General features: G+C 43.0%; 1 protein-coding gene across 1 annotated transcript in view; it reads right to left on the reverse strand.

Annotated features, from left to right (window-relative positions):
• Positions 1-12,292: 12,292 nt before the first annotated feature.
• fez1 (fasciculation and elongation protein zeta 1 (zygin I)) overlaps positions 12,293-17,761 on the reverse strand; it is a 34,949-nt gene continuing 29,480 nt past the window's right edge. The window contains exons 7-10 of the mRNA XM_061740245.1: positions 17,165-17,245; positions 14,991-15,066; positions 14,822-14,887; positions 12,293-13,124 (exon numbers count right to left, since the gene is read on the reverse strand). Of these exons, the coding sequence (XP_061596229.1) occupies positions 13,108-13,124; positions 14,822-14,887; positions 14,991-15,066; positions 17,165-17,245 (240 nt within the window). The 3' untranslated portion in view covers positions 12,293-13,107. The remainder of the gene's footprint in view (positions 13,125-14,821; positions 14,888-14,990; positions 15,067-17,164; positions 17,246-17,761) is intronic.

Below are 17,761 nucleotides of genomic sequence, written 5' to 3' on the forward strand. Positions count from 1 at the left end.
CAGTCGGCACTCCGAGCTTTGGGCGGATTTAAGAGAAAAGTAAAAGTCACATGTCGTAAAATCATTCTGAAAGCAAATAAAAACATATTTTTTTTTGTCAGATTTATGGGGGATGAGTGGAAGGTGTGGATGGTAAAGTGCTTTGTTACAGAACTGAGATTGTACTTCAATTTTGTAGAATGGATGACACCATCGCCTAGAGTGTAGCAGTGCCAGAGTTTGTTGAAAAAAATCACATAACTTAAATTGCCATTTCTAAAAGACTGTAAACTGCATCAAAGCATGGCTTCAGTAGGTTGAAGTCCAAAGTGTTGTGAAACGTTTAAAGTCTGAATGCTGTCTCTAGGTCAGGGGTGGGTGAGTCTTCTGGGGCTGCTGTCCTGCATGTAGTAGATGGTTTCTTGGTTCAGTACACCCTGATACAAATGACTGTCATTGACAGATCTTGATGATGCTGATGATGACCATTCATTTGGATCATTAGTGTTATAGCAGAGAAACATCATCATCAAACAACATTCCAATCTAGAAATCCATTATAAATGCTGAAATATTCATAAAGCTTAAACTGTAATATTTAAAAAAGTGAAAAACATTTTCAAAGCATGTTTAAGGACATGAAGTACCAACATTTATCACAGTAATGTCCTGAACAAGCTGATCATTTAGATATTTGAATGGCTGAAATAGCTCAAAAAATGTGGAATAACTTCAGTGAAAAATAGCAGAAGATGTAATAATAAAGAGAAACAGGATCACAACAGGTTCAACACTGAGTCAGCATTCAACCAATGAATGCTGACTCAGTATTTAGGCAGTAAAAGATATGAATCTACGTCTTCCTCAAATGTACCTTCAGGCCACTGAAACTGAGCAGACTTCCTCAACAAGGTCTGCTTTTCCTGCTGATTCCTACCTGCAACACGATTTACTTTCTTGATGGTCGATTTTAACATATTAAGCTCTTACCTTGGTGTCAGAGTTTCAACATCCACATTGGTCCCTGCCGACATCCAAAAGTAACACTTGCTCATCTCCCAGCTGGCCTTTGGCAGGACTGTGCCCCCTTAAGACCCAGGTCCTGCTCAAGGTTTCCTCCTTCCTAAAGGAGAGTTTTTATCTGCCATTGTTTATGTTATGTTTATGTAATAACTGCTTGGGGGTCATGTTCAGGGGCACTGGAAAGCACCTAGAGACAACTTGTGTTGTAATAGATGCTAAATAAATAAAATTGAATTGAATTGAAAATTGAATTGAGGAAAAACATTCTTTAATTTTTTCCCATTTCTTTTTAAATAACTTTCACTCTGGATAACTTATTCTTCTGGGCATTTATGCTCCACATCCATCCATCAGTCACACCCAGCTAGCATTTGCTGGTGGGTCCATCTGAGATTTAAGTGGACTGAAAAACAAGGCTCCATATGATAGTCAGCTGGTTTCATACTGGCTCCAAGTGGATTTTCTCACCAGGGTTCCTCAAACTCCTATTTTGGGCCCATCATGACCCTTATACCTGAGCAGAACCACTGCGAGCAGTTTATGTGTCCAACATGCAGAGACTCCCGCAGAGCCCCATGACCCTGAGGATTAAGCGGGTATAGAAGATGGATGGTTGGATGGATATGGATGCATTGGGTAATTTTATTTATTCATACTTACATACTTACATACATACTTACATACTATATATATATATATATATATATATATATATATATATATATATATATATATATATATGGACAATATTTCAGCAATTGCTTGGCCAATTTGGACAATATTGGAGTGGTTCTGGGGGTTATTGAGGATGCTGAATCTATTTCTGACATTTTCAAAATTCTAAATGGCCGTTTAAACCAGAACTGGCCATATTTCAACTCCTGGTGGGCCGATTTTGATGAAGTTTCAGTCAGTTTAGAAGTTTTAGAAGATGCTGAATCGATTGGATTGGACAGATAACTTATGTATTTGAAATAATTGAAACAACTCGGTTTTAAATGTTAGGATATTTATGAACACAATTATCCAAACAGTGCAGAACATGTACATTTTAATTCACATTACACTCTGAGGTGACTCACAATTGGGTATTGGAGGTAATAAAGGCAGGTACCATACCAAACTAGAATTAAAGCTGCAAGCAGCGATGAACGGGCCCTCACACCCTTGTGCACGTTCAGGCTGCAGTGGAAGCTTGTATGACTTGCATGTAGATTCTTCAGACCTGGGGCCTCATTTAAAATGGACTGCGTAGGAGTCATACTAAAAGTGCACGTACACCCAAAAGCCGAAAATGCCGGAAAAAAAAAAAAATCCGGATCAATAAAACCGTGTGCATGCAATCTTGCACGCAATGTTCGCTTTATAAATCACAGTCCAGCTGGAAGGTTGCGCAGCTGAATCCGCCTCATATCCCGCCCTCTACACGCCCACTTTTTACCATAAATGCATATGGATGAGCCTACTGAGCGTGCGCAGTGGCTTCCTGCAGCCTGTTTGGCGTCAGAATGAACGAGAGGGTGTCCAGCCACCGTGACACTGACTTTCACGGAGACTTAGATCTAGATGTTGTAGATGATGTGGAGGACAGGAAAACCACATTATTTGGTGGTCACAGTAAAAGTTAGAATAAGTATATAAATAGTATACAATAAAATAAAGCGAGGGAGTGGCAGCACGCCGTTGCTGCCCGTTAGTGCCACGACGCAATTACCACTGGGGACAGGGGGGACATGTCCCCCCCCACTTTTCAAAATCATGTATTTATCCCCCCCACTTTACAGTTTAAAAACTAACAGTAGGCTCAGCCTGTGATTGCAAATCCTCAAGACTGTCTGTGCGAAAGCGATGCGAAGACGGGAGCGGAGCCCCGCTCCCCCTCCTCCCCTCAGAGCTGCTCAGGGCTGATATATGGTTCCGCATCACACCAACGCAGAACCTACGGCGTAGGGTACGCGGCGACGCGCACCATACGCCGTACCCTACGGCGTAGGCTCTGCGTTGGTGTAACGCAGAACCATAATTCAGGCTTAAAAGTAAACACAACATGCGCGCACCCGGCATGACAGGCAGATACACACGGGGAGAAGAGACTATTTCTTTAATTTTTATTTTGTTTAAAACTTTATCCTTATGAACGCAATTGTTATATAGTCCAACCTTATTTTAATCAGAACACTTTCTGATTAAAATCCGAGAGTCGAGAGTCGTCAGCACCTGCAGGTGCACCCGGGATGGCGCGATTCCGGTGGGTCGGTCTCTCTAAAGCTGGTCCCAATTCAGCACATAGATCCAAGAGCGCTGTTCTTGGGAATCTAAATCGGCTTATTAGCCAGTCATCATCATGGGCCAGGAAATCTGCATGATCTCTGAATTGTCTCTCCACCCTGATCCAACTATTTCCGTGGTCCTCGAGTAGTGGCAGCGCATCCATGGTGCAGCATTACGCACGGCTGTCACCGTGCATTTTATATTCTTACACAGCAAATAGACTGATTGTTACACACCTTGTCACGATTGATCATTAGATGATTAGACTGCTTCTATTAACGGTTAAGCACTCATTTGAGGATGGGAGTATGATATATGTACGTCCTGCAAATACCTGCGTAATGGCTTACTCGTGGAACACATGGATCTATGATGGTGCCGGCTTGGGTGTAAATGGATCTGTAAGTCTGATATGTGATGACATTGACTATGTTTACATGCAGTCCACATTCGTGTTATTGCCAATCTTCGCATTTTAGAGTGGTTGTTGAGTGCATGTGGACGCAGTCACTGGGAGTATGACATGTATCTGGCTGCATTTCACCACCTGACCGCCTGTGTCGCCAGTTCCCCAGATCTTAAGTAGATTCTTACGGGAGGGTGAGGGTTGCCGTAGGGATCCGCAGATTTTTCGGTTAGTTTTTTCTTTTTAGATCCGAGGCTTTGCGTAGATGGTGGCTTCCGCAACTTTCAGGCGCTTTTTCTGCGCAAGCAAGCTTTATAGATGAGGCCCTGGACATTTAGCAGATGACACTAGCCATGACTCTCTATATCAAACCATTCAAAAGTTATGGCAGAAAGTAGGAACTATCAGATATCAACCAATCAGAAGAAGGGGCGGGGCTAAGTCAGGCCAATGAAGGTCAAGGACTCAATACCGAGTCAGATCACACCACCCACGACTCTTTATGTCAAACTTTATGTGTATCCATCCATACATACTTATTCTCATTTGGGTCACAGGTATGGAAGCACATTTTTTTTCAAAAGGCGTGAATTCCAGAAACAGAGTCATAGATTTTGATTGCACATGCATAAACGTTATTTTGTGGTCATAGTTTTACCGGCAGCAAAGACAAGTTCAACAGTTTGAGCCTCCACTGGCTGTAAACTGTCACTAATGGAGTTGTGTAGACCTCGATGACAAGTTGTTGATGACCAGAGGTGTCACCTTCATTACTCAGGTAGAAGTATAGATACTAGAGAATATTAAAATACTCCTGTAGAAGTTGAGGTATCAACTCAAGTTTTTTACTCAAGTAAAAGTATAAAAGTACTGGTTTCAAAACTACCTAAAGTATAAAAGTAAAAGTAATGTAAGGGGGAAAAAGTCATTAAGGACAAAAGCCATTGAAAATGAATGAATCTTAGTATAATGCAAATATATTAAAGAAGCATATATGTGTACTATTGAGCATTAACATGTGTTTCAGAGAGCAGAAGATATGATGACTAGTGCTATAAGTATTGTAATGGTGCAAAAAGTCAAACTTCAGATGCATGTTATCATTTATCCTAACCTTTATTGGAATGTACATCCAAGTTTAGTTGCAGGAATCTGAGGGAACAGATGTAAGAACAAAACTGGACAAGAACATCTGAAACAACCACAACCAAATTCACTCTATCCGGATGGAGCAATTTAACTGGATAGTTTTTATTTAAAGGCCGAAATGAAATAGAGTAACAAGTATGTAAGGAGTAAAAAGTACAGATAATTGCGTGAAAATTTAAGGAGTAAAAGTAAAAAGTACAGATAATTGCGTGAAAATGTAAGGAGTAAAAGTAAAAAGTCGTCTGAAACATAATTACTCCAGTGAAGTAAAGATAACCAAAATTTCTACTTAAGTAAGGTAACGAAGTATTTGTACTTCGTTACTTGAAACTTCTGGTGATGACCATTGATTATAATCAGGTGTGTTGATGCAAGATAACACCTAAACCATGCAGGACCCTTCTGATCCCTCTACCCCTCCTGCCCTCTCATCCTACCTGATCCCTCGAGGACCGGACTTGAAGAGCCCTGTGATAGACTATTTTGAAACCTCATGTCAAAGTACTCTTCAGTAGCTCAACTGGATGCGAAGAGGCTTCCCACTGCAGAGCTTGTGTTCAAACCTTAGCCCGGGACCACTTTTAAAGCGATTTCCTTCTACTGAGGACTAAAAACTCACTAGGAAGCCTTAGCCGCATGTGACTCTATGGCACAAGATGTTATGGAGGTGCATGGTCTAAAGAAGACTTAAGGTTCAATTCCTTCTAGAGTTCTTCATCCTGTTGTCTTTAAAAAGCACCAAACCTGTCAATTTTAAAGTTCAAAATGAAAAGTTAAATGCGCTATGAGACATGACTGAAGAGGTTATTTGGTGGTTTGGAGGGATTACAATTTCCAGTGCAGCTGAACTTGTGTCCTGGTGTAGCTCATCTTGGAATAAAGAGGGTTTCAAATGCAGAGGTTATTGGAGCAAACCCTATACCTGAGCATCTTTTAAAATAATGTCCTACTGAGGATTGAAAACTGGCCAGGAAGCCTGTGAAAGAGGTGAGTACTGTATGTGGAGCATCATGGTAAAGAGCTGCACATTGTTAAAGACACTGTGAGTTCAATTCCCGCCAGAGGTCTTCAGCCCGTTGACTTTAAGTAGCACATAATCTAATGCATGTTATCATTTATCCTAACCTTTATTGGAATGTACATCCAAGTTTAGTTGCAGGAATCTGAGGGCAACGGGTGTAAGAACATCTGTGCCACAACCACAACCAAATTCACTCTATCCGGATGGAGCAATTTAACTGGATAGTTTTATTTTAAAGGCCAAAATGAAATAGGCTGTTTTTAAAATGTAAGGAGTAAAAAGTACAGATAATTGCGTGAAAATGTAAGGAGTAAAAGTAAAAAGTCGTCCGGAAATTAATTACTCCAGTGAAGTATAGATAACCAAAATTTCTACTTAAGTAAGGTAACGAAGTATTTGTACTTCGTTACTTGACACCTCTGGTTGTGCACCATGGAAGAGTGCCGCACATTGTTAAACAGACTGTGAGTTCAATTCCCGCCAGAGTTCTTCATCCAGTTGTCTTTAAGTAGAACTAAATCCACTTTTAGAGTTCAACACTCAAAATGAAAAGATAAATGCACTATGAGAGATGTCTTCCCCCAAGGATACTGGTGGTGTGGAGGGTTTGCTCGGGGCTCTAAGGTGCCAATGAAAGGGTGGTGCATGCTGGTTCAAACCCTCCCCATCCTCACAATCTGGTGAGGTAGAGGCATCAGACCTTATACCTGCACCACTTTTAAAATGATGTCCTTCTACTGACGATTCAAAACTGGCCAGGAAGCCTGGGAAAGAGGCAATAATGTGGAGCCTCATGGTAAAAAGTTGAAAGATACTGGTGGTGTGGAGGGTTTGCTCATGGCTATAAGGTGCCAATGAAAGGGTGGTGCATGCTGGTTCAAACCCTCCCCATCCTCAGTATCTGGAGGGGTAGAGGGATCAGGGAGCATGAGAGGTTAGGAGTGCTAGGGGGTGAGGTAGGATGAGGAGGGCTTGGGGGGTCAGGTAGGATGAGGAGGGGTCAGGTAGGATGAGCAGGGGTCAGGTAGGATGAGGAGGGCTAGGGGGGTCAGGTAGGATGAGGAGGGGTCAGGTAGGATGAGCAGGGGTCAGGTAGGATGAGGAGGGGTCAGGTAGGATGAGCAGGGGTCAGGTAGGATGAGGAGGGGTCAGGTAGGATGAGCAGGGGTCAGGTAGGATGAGGAGGGCTAGGGGGGTCAGGTAGGATGAGGAGGGGTGAGCAGGGGTCAGGTAGGATGAGCAGGGGTCAGGTAGGATGAGGAGGGCTAGGGGGGTCAGGTAGGATGAGGAGGGGTCAGGTAGGATGAGCAGGGGTCAGGTAGGATGAGGAGGGGTCAGGTAGGATGAGCAGGGGTCAGGTAGGATGAGGAGGGGTCAGGTAGGATGAGCAGGGGTCAGGTAGGATGAGGAGGGCTAGGGGGGTCAGGTAGGATGAGGAGGGGTGAGCAGGGGTCAGGTAGGATGAGCAGGGGTCAGGTAGGATGAGGAGGGCTAGGGGGGTCAGGTAGGATGAGGAGGGGTCAGGTAGGATCAGCAGGGTTCAGCTAGGATTGGGGGGGACAGGTAGGATGAGGAGGGCTAGGGGGGTCAGGTAGGATGAGGAGGGGTCAGGTAGGATGAGAAGGCAGGAGCGCCTGGGGGATGAGGTAGGATGAGAAGGTTAGGGGGGCGGGTCAGGTAGCAGGAGAGGGCTAGGGAGTAAGAGGACAGCTGAAGGGCCAGGGGTATGAGGTAGGAAGAGGAGGGCTTGGTGGCGTCAGGAAGGTTGAGAGGGGCGAGGTAGGAGAAGGGCAAGGGGGGTCAGGAAGGATGAGGCAAGCGTGCTTGGAGGATCAGGTGATAGGGCCTTTTACAAATCAAAGCTTTGAATTACTTTCTTACCTCAACCTTCCTGACCTCCCCCCAAGCTGTCTTTCCTCATATCCCTAGCCTCTTACACCCTGATCCCCCTTGCCTTTCTCATCTAGTCCTCCTGCCCTCCTCATCCTCCTACCTGACCCCCCTAGCCCTCCTCATCCGACCTGACCCCTCCTCATCCGACTCCTCCTCATCCTACCTGACCCCTCCTCATCCTACCTGACCCCCTTCCCCTGCTCATCCGACATGACCCCTCCTCATCCGACTCCTCCTAATCCTACCTGACCCCCTCCTCATCCTACCTGACCCCTCCTCATCCTACCTGACCCCCTTCCCCTGCTCATCCTACCTGACCCCACCAAGCCCTCCTCATCCTACCTGACCCCCTTCCCCTGCTCATCCTACCTGACCCCACCAAGCCCTCCTCATCCTACCTGACCCCTGCTCATCCTACCTGACCCCCCTAGCCCTCCTCATCCTACCTGACCCCTCCTCATCCTACCTGACTCCCCTAGCCCTGCTCATCCTACCTGACCCCTGCTCATCCTACCTGACCCCTGCTCATCCTACCTGACCCCCCAAGCCCTCCTCATCCTACCTCACCCCCTAGCACTCCTAACCTCTCATCCTCCCTGATCCCTCTACCCCTCCAGATACTGAGGATGGGGAGGGTTTGAACCAGCATGCACCACCCTTTCATTGGCACCTTATAGCCATGAGCAAACCCTCCACACCACCAGTATCCTTGGGGGGAAGACATCTCTCTTAGTGCATTTATCTTTTCATTTTTAGCGTTGAACTCTAAAAGTGGATTTTGTGCTACTTAAAGTCAACGGGCTGAAGACCTCTGGCAGGAATTGAACTCACAGTCTCTTTAACAATGTGCAACTTTTTACCATGAGGCCCCACATTATTGCCTCTTTCCCAGGCTTCCTGGCCAGTTTTCAATCGTCAGTAGAAGGACGTCATTTTAAAAGTGGTCCAGTTATAAGGTCTGATGCCTCTACCTCTCCAGATACTGCGGGTTTGAACCAGCATGGAGCACCCTTTCATTGGAACCTTAGAGCCCCGAGCAAACCCTCTACACCACCAGTATCCTTGGGGGAAGACATCTCTCATAGTGCATTTATCTTTTCATTTTGAGTGTTGAACTCTATAAATGGATTTAGTTCTACTTAAAGACAACTGGATGAAGAAGTCCAGCGGGAATTGAACTCACAGTCTGTTTAACAACGTGCGGCACTCTTCCATGGTGCACAACATACTTGCCTCCTTTGCAGGCTTCCTGGCCAGTTTTCAGTCCTCAGTTGAAGGACATCATTTAAAAAGTGGTCCAATTATAAGGTCTGATGCCTCCAGATACTGAGGATGGTTTGAACCAGCATGCACCACCTTTTCATTGGCGCCTTAAAGGCGTGAGCAAACACTCCACACCACTAACTAGACTCAGACAAAAGACATCTCTCATATAGCGCATTTAACTTTTCAGTTTGTGTGTTGAACTCTAAAAGTGGATTTTGTGCTACTTAAAGTCAACGGGCTGAAGACCTCTGGAGGGAATTGAACTCACAGTCTCTTTAACAATGTGCAACTTTTTACCATGAGGCCCCACATTATTGCCTCTTTCCCAGGCTTCCTGGCCAGTTTTCAATCGTCAGTAGAAGGACGTCATTTTAAAAGTGGTCCAGTTATAAGGTCTGATGCCTCTACCTCTCCAGATACTGCGGGTTTGAACCAGCATGGAGCACCCTTTCATTGGAACCTTAGAGCCCCGAGCAAACCCTCTACACCACCAGTATCCTTGGGGGAAGACATCTCTCATAGTGCATTTATCTTTTCATTTTGAGTGTTGAACTCTATAAATGGATTTAGTTCTACTTAAAGACAACTGGATGAAGAAGTCCAGCGGGAATTGAACTCACAGTCTGTTTAACAACGTGCGGCACTCTTCCATGGTGCACAACATACTTGCCTCCTTTGCAGGCTTCCTGGCCAGTTTTCAGTCCTCAGTTGAAGGACATCATTTAAAAAGTGGTCCAATTATAAGGTCTGATGCCTCCAGATACTGAGGATGGGGAGGGTTTGAACCAGCATGGACCACCCTTTCATTGGGACCTTATAGCCCTGAGCAAACCCTCCACACCACCAGCATCCTTGGGGGGAAGACATCTCTCTTAGTGCATTTATCTTTTCATTTTGTGTGTTGAACTCTAAAAGTGGATTTGTGCTACTTAAAGTCAACGGGGTGAAGACCTCGGGAATTGGCTTCCTGGCCAGTTTTCAATCGTTAGTAGAAGGACGTCATTTTAAAAGTGGTTCAGGTATAAGGTTTGGTCCAATAACTTCTGCATTAAAAGCCTCTTTGTTCCAAGATGAGCTACACCAGGACACAAGTTTAACTGCACTGAAAACTTTTTATCTTTTGTCCTTTGTTTCAAGCTTTCAAAATGTTCAACATGTTAAAGAACATGTTGAAGAGGGCACTGAACCTCAACACAAGCAGGTACTCCTATTTAAAAAAAAAAAAAACTGACTAGTTCTCACATTTAATATTTGACAGAGCATTCCTTGGCGTAATTTTCTGATAGTTTTGCATATAATTGAACTCAGTCCTGCAACATCTCAAACACATTCTCTACCTCCTGAGCTTTACAGCAACCCATCAAACCAACTATGTGCCACAAGATTGTCCAGACTGAGAAAAGTAATGCGTGTAGTGGCAGGATGGAGACGCACATTTGGATGTATAACACACCTGGGTGCACGTTACGGTTCGGGCCGTATTAACTGCCGAAGGAATGGCATAAATTTCGCCAAAATTACATGATTAGTTCAAAATGGCCGACTTCCTGTTGGGTTTCGGCCATGGCGCCAAGAGACTTTTCTTTAAGTTGCGCCATGATACAGGTGTGTACCGATTTTCGTGCATGTACGTCAAACCGTATTGTGGGGCTTGAGGCACAAAGTTTTCCGGGGGGCGCTGTTGAGCCATTTTGCCACGCCCATTAATGCAAACCATTAAATATCAAATTTTTCGCCAGGCCTGACTTGCGTGCAAAATTTGGTGACTTTTGGGGGACGTTTAGGGGGGCAAAAAGGCCCTCATTTCGTCAGAAGAAAGAATAAAGAAAGAATAATTCCTACAGATACAATAGGGCCTTCGCACTGTAAGTGCTCAGGCCCTAATAATATGACTATGGCTGAATAATATCCTCAAAAAATAGAGAAGGGACTATAATACAAGTAAAAAATGTTCAACAGGTAGAACACATGAGTTTACACACAGGTTTTAAAACACAAATATACCCAAAATTATCAAAGCAGAAAACTCTATGTGAACTAGTTACACAATGCATTACAACTGGAAAACTTGCATCAAGCAAGAGCGCCTTGCACTTCTACTACTCTGCACTGTTATAAATCATATCCTCATAATCAATCTCAACATCATCCTCGTCGTCTGCTCTGTCATCATCTTCTTCTCCAGACTCTACATTCTTGTTGTCTTGCTCTTCTTGCTGTGAGTGTGTGTACGTGTTGCAACATCTACCATCATAGCCTTTGCAGAAGCAGTAGCTGGTACAGGCCAGGCCTGCAGCTGCGCAGCTGAACTTTGCTGTTGTACATGCATAAAACTTTGGGGTACTCAACATTTCCGGGTTCACAGTAGGGCTCTATAGGCTGGCAAATAGACTAATTAGGGGGTAGGTCTCATAAATTCATCAATCAAATGATACATCTGGCATTAAAGGATTAAGAAAAAGCTTTCCAGACGTCCACACAGACGTTCATATCTGAGGTCCAACACCTCCACTCAGTAATTCTGCTCTCCAGTTGAATTTATCATCAAGGAAACTTTCCTGAGTTTTGAACTAAGTATTCTGGACCCTCATCAACTTAACTTTGAACAGAATCTGTTGAGAATGATGCAGCCATGTCTTTCATGATCGTAGCGTGTGAGGTCCTGCGGTCCTGCGGTCCTGATCCTGCGGCCCTGTGGTCCTGGACCTTTAGTTCTGTGGTCCCGGTCCTATGGAGGTAGATACTGATGGAGGTGATGGGACTGGATTCCTCTACCTCAAACCCAGAAACGTACGTTTTACAGACACACCAATCTGAATTCAAACTCCCAGCCCCATATTCATTTTTTTTTCAAGGGTGCTGGTTCTGAAGAGTGGGTTCAGAAGAGGAAGACTTCCTTTTGACGTACTGGAATATGTAGGTTGAGCGCCCACAAGTGGCAGCAGAGGTGCCATGCATCTGAATAGGGTTAAAAAAAATACTGGTTCTGGAAGTGGTACTAGTCAGCTGTTATTTAAATGGTACCGGTCACCTGTCGTCTAACTAGTACTGGTCGCCTGTTGTCTCAGCAGAGACATTGTTCTCAGGCCCAGCATGAAAGAGGAGCTCCCAGGTTGTTTAGAGGTGCATGCCTGCCAAAAATGTGGTTCTGGTTCTTTATTGGGTCCAGAGATGTTCTCATTTACGGTGTGTTTTTGAAGAACAGAAATGGAAGTTAACTCATTCAGGTTCTCAGCAAAGTCTGAATGTCAAAGTAAAGACAAATGAAAGCACCTGCACACATCTGGAGGGTAGAATGTTTATTAGAATTTGCATCTGGCGATGTGACATTCATCTAAATGAGCAAAGGAAGTCAAAGTATACTAATATGTAAATACACATGTCGTCATGGAAATGAGCTTTATAATGATGGGGGGAGGGAGATGTACAAGGAAAACTTGCTGGGACTCGTAGAGGTGGCTGAACTCTAATGACCGGAAATGAAAGTAGAAAATCAGTAACCGAGTTTATATCAAATATTCAGATACTAACAAAAAATGCACCAAAAGAAGTCAGAAGAGAACTGGATGTCGAGACAGAAGCGAGGTGATGCTGCGCTGCACCCGTAATCATTGTGAGTTTGAAGCTACAGTACTGAGTTGGCAGAAGGAAAGGCATGGCTTTGTATTCAAACAATCACTGGTTTTACTGGAAACAGTACAGGGAAGTACACGTCATGGTCTGTATGCAACAATGAACAGACTAGAACCAGGATCCAGAGGTTCAGAGTTAGAACCGCCAATGCCGAGGTTCTGTTAGATGAAATGAAACAGACGGAGGGATAAATAAAAAGATAAAACTGAGGAGGAAGTGGCAAGACCGTGTCCTGCACCAGAGTTGTCGTGTGATCGTTGCTAGGATGTCATGCTCCGTTAGTGAAGTCCTGGAGGAGGAAACCTGGGACCAGGGGGGCTCAGCGGGGGGTTAGATATGAGTATGACCATGAGGATGGGGAGGGCCCTTGTCAATGATGGGAGGAGAGGGGGGTTCATGCAGCTGGACCAGAGGCGAGGAGAAGGGGGTTCCTCTGCCGCACCACGGCCCCCGGCCTGGGGGGGCTTTAGGTAGGACACAGTACTGGAAACAAACACAAAACAAACTAGATATGTATCTTTATACAGTACCAAGTCCAGTTTAACAGAAATAACATCCACTGATTTACTGGGAACTACAAAACCAAACCCAAATCAGCTGATGATTTTCAAACGTTATAAAACCATATTTCATTCACGCAGGAGGTATCAGATATTTGATTTATTCACACTCACACTCACACATGTGAATTGGTCTCCTGGAGAAGCTATCAAAAGCTTATGGTAGGAGCCAATGAACATACATACAGTAGGCAGGAATACATACATACACTTGCACTAAATACACACATAACACAACAAAACAACATGCACATTATACTAGACTACCACTTACATGCAACATATCACATTACAAACACTTAACATGAAACATTTTGTGATCCTGGAGTGTACGTTTATATATATGAGTTTAACAATAGATTCTTTAACTGCCGTTTAAATATGGAGATGGACTGTGACTTTTTAAGGTTATCATTCAGCTCATTCCAAATCTGTGGTCCCCGACACACAACACTCATACTTGTTCCCACAAGTTTACGTTTTTTCCCTATAATGAGGTGTTTGTGTCTAGTTTTGTGGGTGTGCTGGGGAACGGAGATTGGGATGAGTTGAGTTAATCTGGGATTCAAACCTGAGACCACCTGATATATTGTACATGCATTATGGAAGTAGTTATATTCTTTGAGTCGAAGAATACCATAGTGGGCAAACAGATGTCGAGTAGGTGAATTAAATTCAGTCCAAGAGATGGCACGGATAATTTTTTTCTGTAAAACTTCTAATTTTTTTAGATGAATGGGGTAGGTATTACACCAAATAATATTGCAGTAATTGATTAATTAAAGTGAGACATTTTAACATTTCATGAAAAATTGAGTTAATTTGGCATACATCTCTAAAAACCGGGACATGAACAAGAAAGGGCTAAAAAAAAGTAAGTTGTGCTAACCAGAAACATCTAGAATTAATTAGGTTAATTATCATCATCAGGTCAGTGACATTGTTGCATAGAAAAAGTTAACCAAACCGACCATTTTCGAAGAAAACCATCACTAACGAACTGCTTCATGTTACGAATGTGACTGATCTGTTATCAGTTATGGCTTTTAATACATAGTATTGATGTGAAATATTCTTAATTTAATTTTAATGGTTTTATTATGTTGTTTTTAAATTGTTTTGTTTTAATGTGGATTTTAATGGAAAGCACTTTGGTCACCCTGTGTGTTGTAAAGGGCTTTATAAATAAAGATTGATTGATTGATTGATTGATCAGTTTGAGTCAGTTAAGACTCCACAGATTGTAACAGTGACAGGGTGATCACTGGTAAAAAAAAGACTCACTGAGCTAGCAGTTGAAAAATAACAGTCTTACTGTTGTTATAGTTTGATATTTTGGTGTAAAAATGCACTACAATGTACTGTAATCCCAGGTTTCTCTGACAAATCAGAACCATTTTTGATCTGTTGGACTGTTTTTTTCTGCTTGTAGAAAGCAGCCAAGACAAAGTTGGGAACTTGGAAATGTCTGTCTGTTGATTCTACTGGCTGTGCAGCATGTCCTTGTTTGTCAAGCCAAGGTAAAACATTAGAAATGTGTCACAGATGTTTGGTTTATGAGATCTGCTACTTATTGAATTCTATTTTACAGAGTATGACTTTTTTTGTAATTGTATTTACCTTTTAAAATATAGTCAGTCAGCAGTGTGGGCACCTTCTCACTGTCTTCCTTTATGGCATAAAGAACTATATTTGAGAAAAAAATTCAAAGTAAAGTCAGAATGTGTCCACTTTTTAAGAACCAATTATTACTTTAGTTTTTTCCAAAAATTAAAGAACAAATATTTACTTTTTGTGAGCATCTGCAGGTCGTCAATAGATGGAGGGATACCCTTCTTCTCAAATGGGATAACAGTGTTTAGATACTGAAACACAATCAAAGTTCGGGGGGTTAAAGATAAACATTCAAGGTTAGATGGAAGACGGTTGTAGATAAACTAATTCACAGTGTCACCTTTACACATTCAAGCACTTATGTTAGCTCCTATGTGTGAGCTCCACTCACTACTTTGGTCTTGATCTAGACCTGTAGTTCCTCTGCTGACCACTAGGGTCCAGATCCAAACCTGCATTGTTGCTCTGGAAGCTGACGGGGACACGCCCACCATACGTCAATCAAAGTTACCTTTGGTGCTCAGCTCCTTCAGCAGATCCCTGCCAAAATATCTGCAGAGCTGCCAGCAGACATTTACAGCGGGATATACCATTTACCATGTTGACTTAAAGGGAAAGTTCGTTTTTTTACAACCTGGACCTTATTTCTGGCATTTTTTATGGTCGTATACTCACCCAGGCAAGTTTGGTGTCATTTGGAGTCCTTCGGAAGATATTAGGGTGTTTTTTGCGAGCCGCTTCTCCATATAATGGTAGCGCATGTGGGCACAGCGGGACACAGACGATGCAGCGTCCAAATAACACATGATTGCTGCGAAACTCGTTCATTTCTTTTATGAATCACTAGATCTGCTTCCAGGACCTGTTGTCTACATCCGGGGCTGTGTGTAACAAGGAAATCAGTTTGTAAACAAGACCTCTGACCTGCATGACGTCATCTCTGTGCGCGCATCGCAGACACAGCTCTGTGTACAGCTGGAGTTCGCTACTGTTAGTTTACTGTTAGTTATTTGAAACATGTCTGAATATTTGTCAAATTCTGAGGTTGTGGACGACGACTTTGAATATGATGGACGTCCTTACCGTTTTGAGCCAGAGTATACGGCTGAAGAGCTCACTGAACGGAGGACAGAGTGCGCGCACAGAGATGACGTCATGAGTTCAGAGGTCTTGTTTACAAACTGATTTATTTGTTACAGACAAAGCCCCGGATGTAGAAAACAGGTCCTGGAAGCAGATCTAGTGATTCATAAAATAAATGAACGAGTTTCGCGGCAATCATGTGTTATTTTAGACGCTGCATCGTCTGTGTCCCGCTGTGCCCCGTTCACTACCGTTATATGGAGAAGCGGCTCGCAAAAAAAACCCTAATATCTTCCGAAGGACTCCAAATGACACCAAACTTGCCTGGGTGAGTATACGACCATAAAAAATTCCAGAAATAAGGTCCAGGTTGTAAAAAAACGAACTTTCCCTTTAACAATGACATCAAAAATGTCTGTTGTGTTTAGCCAACGCTGGGTTGATACAAACAACTGGTTGCTTCTCTAAGTGCTGTAGCATGGCGATGAAGAAGAGATAACAGCTAGCCATTGGCTGAACTGACCGTCAATCAATCATATTAGAAATAATTGTAATGCTTTATATACATTCTCCTGGCATGGTACAAAAAACTCTTAACCCTCCCTCAGTATTGTTGTGAGTGTGAAATCTAACTCTGGACAGATCTGGATGGTGACAGTTTAGCAGGAATGATGTAGCCACCAGGATAAGAACCCTGAAGTCGTTGTCCTATAATCAGAGTGGTATTTTTTCTTGTTTTTTTTTTTTTAAATAAAGTGCTGATGAGCTATTGAGAACTTTTGTATATGTATGATCTTCATTTGTCATTATATGTCTAACGGAACACACAGGCATTAGTCCTCTGCTTTTAACCCATCACTAGTTACACTAGGAGCAGTGGGCTGCCCAGGAGCAGTTAAGGGTTAAGGCTCACCTCTTGAACCCAAATAGGCTACCACTCACCCAGTACCTATTAAATACTTTGTACTTTGAGAGGTAAACAGTGATAGAAATCGTTAAAACAGTACAGTTTAATAAATAAGTGTTATTGCAAAAGAAAAAAAGGATGGAAAAAATGTGAGCCATATTTGGCCACTTCAGTAGAACTACACTATGGTTATTATGAGAAAAGTTACGATGTTAATAGAGATCCTTTAATATTATCCAATAACCCTCTAAATTAAGTATTTTATTGATTGCCCTATAAAGGGTTACAGTACAATAAAGACAGATTATAGCCTGGATTGTTGCAACAGGGCACTACCAGAGTAGCGCTGTTAACCTTACCTGCTTCTCATTTCCTGTGCTTCCAAAGGTCTGTCTTATTCCCGTCTGCAGGATGTTAGACAGGCCCTCCATGCTGAATCGCTGTAAATCACACACATAAGAAAGATTATATCAAACTACAAACCCAGTTACTAGATTAAAGATTGGTAGAATATTAACCAACACAACAAAGACGCAGACCATTCAGCGGATGTTATCTCAGAATTGCCATCAGACACATTCACTTATTGTGTATATTACATGTGATATACTTCTCATTTAGAGATGGGATGGGAAGTGAGGGGGGGTAGCAGGTATGTAGTCTAAGGAGTAAACATCCACATTACTCTGCTGGCTTACTGGAGCCTCACCGGCATTTACAGATAAAACCACAGTTGCAGCGTTCACTGAAGGAAAATCCATTAGATGTAGTTGCTGTACTGGAGCAGACTGGACTGGTACTGGACGTACGCTTTCCTGGAAGATGTTTTAGTGGCTAATGGACCTGAGATCCATTAATGCTAACATAGGGAAGAGGAAGAGCTACCGGCCCTGCTATCTCACCTTTATCTGACTGCAAAGATAAACGATGGCAGCTGCACATGCATGAGCACATAC

Source organism: Cololabis saira, chromosome 14 (genome assembly GCF_033807715.1).
Source record: "Cololabis saira isolate AMF1-May2022 chromosome 14, fColSai1.1, whole genome shotgun sequence".
NCBI lineage: Eukaryota > Metazoa > Chordata > Actinopteri > Beloniformes > Belonidae > Cololabis > Cololabis saira.